This window comes from Tachysurus vachellii, chromosome 12 (assembly GCF_030014155.1).
Source record: "Tachysurus vachellii isolate PV-2020 chromosome 12, HZAU_Pvac_v1, whole genome shotgun sequence".
Classification (NCBI taxonomy): Eukaryota; Metazoa; Chordata; class Actinopteri; order Siluriformes; family Bagridae; genus Tachysurus; species Tachysurus vachellii.
The window spans coordinates 9415064-9423940 of NC_083471.1; the positions used below are offsets into that span (position 1 = coordinate 9415064).

Consider the following 8877-nt stretch of genomic DNA (forward strand, 5'->3'; position numbering starts at 1 on the left):
TAAACACTTAGTTTTTTAAATGGTTAACTCAGCTGTCAGTCCTGGAAGGATGTCACCAGTTAGCTTGGCAGTGTAACACATAAGTTCAGCCTCAAAGTCAAACTTTTTTTTTGGTTTATGTGACTTTAGTACATACTTATTAAATGTGGCAAAATTATTGCGGGACAGGAATAAGTAAAAGATTGAACGGTCTTTGGCACCTCAACTATCTAACTTTCATATTATGTTCCTCTCAAATTTGTGACTTGCTTCCACCTGCAAATTGCTTTGTGTATCATATTTAATAAACCAATACAATTTAAACGTTTAAATGAACATGTAATAGTCACACCATTGTAGCAGTGTTGCATGCAGTAGGATATAAGGTAAGTAGCGATTGTTCATTTGAAGTCTACTCAAGTGGAAGAATGTACACGTAAGTAATAAACTTAGACCTACTAGCACTATGCATTATATTTTGCAAAAGTAGATTATCTTAATATCAAAACCTTAGATTTTCTCTGGATTCAGTGATAAATACATGTCTGACCTTTGGAACGAACCAAAAAAAAAAGAAAATCGCATTCATGACGATTTATGGTGATTTTATTTATTTGCCTACATTGACGCTGATGCTTTAAGAGGAGGGGGTCCCCTGTACCAAGATGACGGCTCTATTGACGCCTTTGTTCCAATGTACTGCCGTACCCAAGGTGACATCTAGTGTATATATCTATGTTACCAATTTAACAGCACAAAAATAGGGATAGTGAGTCAGTTCATTTGACTCACCAATAAGAGTCGACTTGTAAACGACTCTTTCCCAGTCTGTAGTAGCAGTATACTGTCCTGGTTAATACCTCTGGTTATGTAAGGAAACAAACTTAGAGTTATTTATTTTATTATAATATGTGATGTGATATGGTTCTGTGGATGAACTGCAAAATTCAACTCTTCTGAATTCTACGCATTTATTCTCCAGACACACGTAATATTCAGACATTACAATTCATATTCATAATAAACTTATTGACACGTTTCTTAATGAAAATAACGAGGAATCGTTGTCGTCTTCTACGCTACAGATAAGCTGATGTGAAGCGTTCGGTCTTTAAAACACGAGAGATGATCAGTGGTGCTGAGTTTTTACCTCCGTCATTCAAACAAGGACTACAGTATGGATAGAGTTTCTCAGTGAAGGTCTGACCAGTGAAAGAGTAGATATGAGACCTGGCTTCAACATCATAAAAGGAAACCAGACCCTCCTCATAATCCACAAACACTCCCACTTTCTGGGGCTTTTCTCTCAGGCAGAGGGAGATATGTGGTTCATCACGAGCAGTATACTCATTCCCGTTCCTCAGAGACACCGTCCAGAATCCACCCTGAGGTTTAAACGTATCAATCTTCCTCTTCCTGTTAACAGATTCTCTGGCCACTCCTAAACGCCACTCGGTCTTCCCGTTGACCTGCACCTCATAGTAAAACCTCCCCGAGGAGAAACCCTGCTTTCCCAGGACTACCAAATAATTAGTAAATCTTTTCAGGGTGTCTGGGAGATTCTGCTTTGTGTTTCCACATACAACTTGTTTTTTATTGCCAGACAGGATGAGAAAGGGAGAAGCTGTATCAGGGTCCAGAGTCACATCCACTAAGAGAAACACAAAGCGTGTGATGAGTATGCAGATAACCAGTGACATGGTAGATAACAATAATAACAAATAATACAGTATATGGCCCTAAAATCATTCAGTGAAGAAAACAAGAAGTGTGTATAGAGATTAGGGCTTTGATGGAGAATGTGAAAATGTTTTCAGAGAAAACATGAGAGAAACGAGTCAATTAAATCAAAAAGCTTAAGAAAGGATCATTTGAAAAGTTCAGTCTTATTGCATGGAGGTAATAAGCAGGTATTGATATAATGTAAAGGTAGAACATAGGAATCAGAAACTGTAGATTACCTGCATACTGCTGAATCCTCTTCAGGTCTGTGGAGACTAATTACAACACAACAGAAATTGTTTAGAGATAGTTTTAAATATACATTCATTTATTGATTAATTAACCAATATCTAACATCCATACAGCTTCTGACACAAATAATGCATCTGTGACTTCTCAGTTTCTCACCCGTTTCTTTCAGTTTCTCATTCAGAGTCTCCTGAAGTGGAGACAGAGCCGCCCTCAGAACGTCCACACTCAGGTCAGTGTTAATGCTGATCTCAGACCAGTTCTTGGTGTGTGCAGCGATGCGCATTAACGGATAAATCTACAGTAGAACATGAGAGAAGAGAAATCCCTCAGCTGATGTTCTGTGATCTTCTGCACAGTGTCAGAGTGATAGAGAGAGGAACTCTGACCTTTAGGAGGTGGAGATGATCTTCAGTGTGTGAGAACTGCTCCAGCTCAGTGTCTCTCCTCTTTAGATCCTCGATTTCCTGCTCCAGCTCTTTAATGAGTCCTTCAGCCTGCTTCTCTGCTGCTTTCTGCTTCTCCTCCATCACCTCCAGTAGCTCAGCCTGAATCCTCTCAATGGAACGAATCAGAGCGGTGAAGACTTCAACACTGTCTGATTTCTCTTTCTCCATGTTTCTCTAAAGAACAGAAGAACTTCTCACATTTACTAAAAAGTGTTATAGCCTGTGACATGAAATATGGAGGACAAATGTACAGAATGCAGCAGATAAGAACTACATCATGTTTCACCCACTTTGCCGAGCTCTACTGAGTGATTAATCTCCTGGATCTTCTTCAGTCGCTCCTGAATCATCAGCTGCAGCTCTGTCTGTGTTTTCACCAGTGGTGCACAGAAATATAAATATATTTTTAAAAGTTTTATTTAAATTTCAAACTCAACATGTAAATTCATTTAAAAATGATCACTGATATCAGTGTCTCTAACCTTCTTCTCTCCACTCTCCTCCTCTAACAGAATAACATTGTGATTCTTGTGTTCTCCTTCAGTGCAGAACTGACACAGATACATCTGATCATCTCTACAGAAGAGCTCCAGAGGTCTCTCATGCTTCTGGCACATGTACATCTCCAGGTTCTTCACTGCGTTTATTAGTTTGTGTTTCTTATATCTCGGAACATTAATATGAGGCTCTAAATGAGACGAACAGAAAGTCACACCACAATCCAGACAGGATTTTACAGCCTTCTGCTTCACACCAGTGCAGGCGTCACAGAGAACCTCCGAACTCTCAGGAGGCTCTTTGCTTCTCTTCTTGAAGTTATCTGCAACCTCTCTCAGTGTTATATTAATCTTGGGTTCAGGTCTTATGGTGAATTTCTCATTACAATATGGACAATGGCAGTGTTCACTCGTATCCCAGCTTTGTGTAATGCAGCTCTTGCAGAAGCTGTGTCCACATGGAGTGGTGACGGGATCAGTGAACACTTCCAGACAGATAGAACACTTTAACTGCTCTTCAGTCGGGAGGCTGCTGGATTCACCTGCAACTGGGCGAGAGATAAAGGATAAAAATGTTTTAAAGTTTATTATTTTAAGTACGTTTTTTTTATTCTATTTTAGACAACAAAAAAGTGTTAAATAACCTTTAGTGTGTAGCTGAAAAGTGCTATAAGTTTATAGAAAGTGGACCTCAGACTTACTATATTTGAGTAAAGTGTGTACAAACAAAATCACTGTGAGAATGATTGGGATTGGTCAGAGTTGGAAGTGGGAGAAAATAATGATCTCTAAAAAGTATTTGAATAATCAGAAATCTTCACTAGTACATTCACTCAAGTATGAACTGTGTAACTTACATCCAATAGCTGTTTCCATGCTGTTCCGTCTGCAACTTCTTGGGTTTGACAAAGATTCACTCATATCCCTTTTCTGACTCTTTCAGCTATGATTTGAATTCAGCAATGAACACATTATATTAAAAAAGTAAAAAGCACAGACTTTCACTGAGCATTCTGACAGCTTATACGTAGTTTCTCACTACCTGGTGGTAGTAAGACTGCTGGAATGTGGCTCAGTAACATGTTTAACAGACATAAAAATACATTTAAATATTTAAACTGAGCACGAACTTTTATTTCATTTATATTAACTCCTTATTTAATAAAAAAACTCATCTACAAAGTCAATGACAGTCATCAGAATAATAGACGGTCGAGTTTCCCAGGGGACAAAACTACAGCTTCACCTGGTGATGTTCACTCAGTTCACAGTAATAAAACATCCTGCAGAAATGATAAACTATCAAAGAAGATTAAATAAAGAACATACTTTGTGTTTTCTGTCCAAGCTGCTCGTATTTATGCTCTTCTCAGATCCACTGGATTTACAGTATTTAAACACAGCATTTGAAGTTCGAAGCTTCTGTCTTCCTGGTTGAGGTGAACATTCAGGCTGGTCTGGTTTGTAACATTTGAAGTCGGTTCCACATACAGTGGGGCAAATAAGTATTTCATACATTTTTCAAGTTATCCCACTTACAAAGAATGGAGAGACCTGTAATTTACATTGTAGGCACACCTCAAGTGTAAGAGACAGAATCTAAAAAAAATCCAGAAAATCACACTGTATTATTTTTAAATAATTAATTTCCATTTTATTGCATGAAGTAAATATTTGATCACCTACCAACCAGCAAGAATTCTGGCTCTCACAGACCTGTCTTTAAAAAGCCCTCATATCCTCCACTCATTACATGTATTAATTGCACCTGTTTGAACTTGTTTCCTGTATAAAAGTCACCTGTCCACACACTCAATCAATCAGACTTCAACTGTTGGCGCAATTATTAGAAAATGGAAGAAATTCAAGATTGAAGGCTGTCAATCTCCTACAGACTGGAAAAACGTGAGTAATCAGCCTAGAAATACACAGGAGGACCTGGTCTACAGAAGATCTCCAGAGGTCTCTCATGCTTCTGGCACATGTACATCTCCAGGTTCTTCACTGCGTTTATTAGTTTGTGTTTCTTATATTTTGGAGCATTAATATGAGGCTCTAAATGAGATGAACAGAAAGTCACACCACAATCCAGACAGGATTTTACAGCCTTCTGAATCACACCAGTGCAGGCGTCACAGAGAACCTCCAAACTCTCAGGAGGCTCTTTGCTTCTCTTCTTGAAGAGATCTGCAACCTCTCTCAGTGTTATATTAATCTTGGGTTCAGGTCTTATGGTGAATTTCTCTTTATAATATGAACAATGCCAGTGTTCACTCGTATCCCAGCTTTTCTCATATCCACTAAAAATGCGGTCAACTGCAACAAATGCGCAAAAATGCGTCTAAAGTTAAAAGCGCATCTTTTATTTTGCTCAACATGTGCACTGTAATAATGCTCATAAACTATCAACAATCAAACAAACATGTGTGCTCAAATCTTATTGGCTAAGACATCGGACATGCACAAGTGTTACCTTAACCAAACTTTATTTCAGGATCATTCTTTCTTCCTCACAAGAAATCCTCACAAGATTTTAGATGTTAAAAACATGCTTAATGATCTCATGATCTCAATCACCTTCCAAAGAGAATCACAAAGGAGTTGTAATTGTGACCAGTTACATTACGGGGCTACTTTTAAGGGGAAACCCTAGGGCTACTTTACTTGATGTTAGAGGGGAAGCTATTAGATGGGAAAGGGAGGGCATGAGGAGTGGTCCGAGGGACCATAGTTTTTCAACATCTTCTACCCATGGGCTGCAGTATGGGGTTTGTGGGTCTACAGGTTCTGAAATAGCTGAGTTTAAAGAGATGCTTAAAAAGCAGCAGGAACAGCTTGATCAGTTAACACGTAATGTGTCTTCACTTCAGAATGTCCCCTCCTACTACAAGAACTACTAATCTGGGTTCAGTTATCTGTAGGAGGTGCCAACAACCAGGCCATTTCGCCCGTGAGTGTAGTTCATTGTCAAGGGTCGATCGATCTCCCTCACATCCTCCTCAGCCAGTGGTGCAAAGGTCCCAGCCCTCTGTTTCTTTTCCGGAAAACTAGAGCCTTCTGTCCTATTGGGCCACAGTTTAGAAGGGTATGTGTTTGGTTCAGATGTTGTCTTCCCCGATGTAGAAAACATGGCCCCCTTATTATCTCCATGCCCCCATGTGATCGTTAGTTTGGATGGGGTGTTAGTTCCCTGTTTGTTAGACACCGGTATAAATACTACGTTACTTTACTTAAGTAGAAATTTTGAGTATCTATACTTTAATAGAGTAATTATTTTTTAGCATACATTTTACTTCTACTCCTTACATTTTCATGCAATTATCTGTACTTTCTACTCCTTACATTTTAAAAATAGCCGCGTTACTCCTATTTCATTTCGGCTTGTTTTCATTTCGGTTTGTCTTTAACCAAATGTTATCTGAGCTTATATTGTTACTATATGCAATATTTGTAAGTTAATTGTGCAAAGCTATAATCTACAGCTGGTTGATAAGGTATGTACTAAAGATAGTCATGATCCTGTCTGTGTATGAGAGTGCACGTGCCTGTATGGGGCCCTATGGGTCCTTGTAAAGAGGTAATAGGCCCAACTATTAACCAAATGCTGTTGAAAATGATTTTACTGCTTATTTTCAGTCATGCCAGCAGCTGCTTGTGGTCCTAAAACAGCTTTAAAGGGATAATTCACCCAAAAAGAAAAATTCTGTCATCATTTTCTACTCCTAGTGTTGTTTTAAATCTGTATGAATTTCTTTATTCTAATAAACTTCTTTCCTCCTTGAAGAAGACCAGCCCTCTTGAAATGACCCAGCAGTTGGATGCGTACTTGGGGTGCCCAGGAGACACAGTAGAGGTACTGAAGTCCTTCCCAGCTGTGTGCCAGCTATCACTTAAGCTTAATACGGCACTCCCTGCCTCAGCAGTCTGTGAAAAACTGTTTAGTGTTGCAGGGCTGATCCTCAGGCCAAGAAGAGCATGCATTGGCTCAAAGAACTTTGAGAACCAGCTGCTTTTGTGGATGAACATAGCCTATTAGTAACTCTTTGTTGTTGATTACCCTGTAGTTGTTTATAAGTCCAATGTGTTTGTTTCAATAAAGGTTATTGATGACATGCCTCTGAAGCTTGACTTTTTGCACCATTACAATACTTATAGCCAACTAGTCATATCTTCCGCTCCATGAAACACAGCACAGTAGTACACATATATGGTTCTTTAATGGATTTGCATTGTATTAAAATGTGTTCTTTTTCAATGGGCATATACAGTATGTGTCTGAAACAGGTAGCCTAGTGCATCCCAAATTTCTCAACATTATCATATTAATATAACATTATAGTCATTATGACCTTTAGAAATATGTTTTTTGAGGATGTGGGGTAGTGCACAATAGGCCCCTGTGGCACAGCCTAAGTGTTTGTCTTTAATGGCATTTTTTCCTTGCATTACTTTTACTTTTAGACTTTTAAAGTAGTTTTGAAACCAGAACTTTTACACTTTTACTTGAGTAAAAAGCTTGAGTTGATACTTCAACTTCTACAGAAGTATTTTTAAACCCTAGTATCTATGGGGCAAGTCGTGGCCTAATGGTTAGAGAGTCTGACTCGTAATCCTAAGGTTGTGGGTTCGAGTCTCGGGCCGGCCACGACGGAGGTGCCCTTGCGCAAGGCACCGAACCCCCCAACTGCTCCCCAGGTGCCACAGCATAAATGGCTGCCCACTGCTCTGGGTGTGTGTTCACGGTGTGTGTGTGTTCACTGCTGTGTGTGTGCACTTTGTATGGGTTAAATGCAGAGAACGAATTCTGAGTATGGGTCACCGTACTTAGCCGTATGTCACATCACTATACTTCTACATGAGTATTGAACGTGAATACTTTTGACACCACTGCTGAAAGCATTTATTTGAATAATTTTGAGCCTTGGGTTAGGGAAAAACTCATGGCAACAAGCCCTACAGAAATGCCATCAATTTCAGGTAAAGGCCCCTTTAGACTCTTCAGCCCAGGTTCGAGGAGGTAAGTGTATTCATGTACCAGGCGGCACCATGAAGTTTATTCCCGCTACTTGTTCTCAGCAACATGCTGGATTGACTGTTGTGTTTGAGCCCTCTAGTGGTGGGTTGGCAGCGGGCCTTCTGGCTTTCCCTGCCATTGTTATGGTAGCTTGTGGACAGTTTATGTTCCAGTTATCAATGTAGGGCGCAAACTGTTCTGGGAACTATTAGTACAGTAACGGTAGTGAGTTTACCCCCAGGTGTTGAAGATGTTCCTTTGAGTGTGCAGGCCACTGTCTCTTCCCAGGTAATTACTGGTTCCCTACAGGACAAGATAAATGCTGTTGATCTGTTTCCATTAACTGCTGAAGAACAGTGTCAGGTTAGGGTGCTGCTGTCTAAATATTCTGTTTTCAGAATCTTCTGTTTTCAGAACACAATGGTGATTTGGGTTGTACCACTTTGATTACACATGATATTCCTCTGACTGATGAGGTTCCCGTTAGTCAGCGTTATAGACGCTTACCTCCATCAGAATGAGGCAGTCAAATCTCACATTAATCAGTTACTGGAAACCCAAATTATAAGAGAAAGTAGCAGGTAAAGAAAAATGATGGTAAAGAAAAATGATGGTAGCCTGTGAATGTGTGTTGATTATCATCAATTGAACAGTAAGACAAAAAAGATTCCTTTCCATTACCAAGAATAGAGGAATCTTTGGATGCTCTTTCAGGTGCTTGGTGGTTCACTACAATGGACCTCGCAAGTGGCTACAATCGGGTCCCAGTGGCCAAGAAGGACAAGATGAAAACTGCCTTCTGTACAGTTGTGTCTGAGCAGTTGTAATGACTGGAGGTGTTTACAAGAAGAAGGCTTAAAAACCAAACTAGAGAAGTGTTCGTTTTTCTGGCCCGAGGTGGGCTACTTGGGGCACTTGATTTTCGACCAGGGGGTGGCGGCTGACCCTAAGAAAATTGAGGCAGTTG

At 39.8% G+C, this 8877-nt stretch overlaps 1 protein-coding gene across 1 annotated transcript; it reads right to left on the minus strand.

Annotated features, from left to right (window-relative positions):
• Positions 1 to 933: 933 nt before the first annotated feature.
• Positions 934 to 4317, minus strand: LOC132854537 (nuclear factor 7, brain-like). The gene is made up of 8 exons (XM_060883010.1): positions 4226 to 4317; positions 3754 to 3839; positions 2882 to 3444; positions 2690 to 2764; positions 2340 to 2573; positions 2110 to 2248; positions 1941 to 1976; positions 934 to 1630 (listed from the first exon to the last, which is right to left on the minus strand). Exons 2-8 carry the CDS (start codon positions 3815 to 3817, stop codon positions 1059 to 1061), a joined length of 1683 nt encoding a protein of 560 aa, XP_060738993.1. The 5' UTR covers positions 3818 to 3839; positions 4226 to 4317; the 3' UTR covers positions 934 to 1058.
• Between the last annotated feature and the right edge of the window lie 4560 nt (positions 4318 to 8877).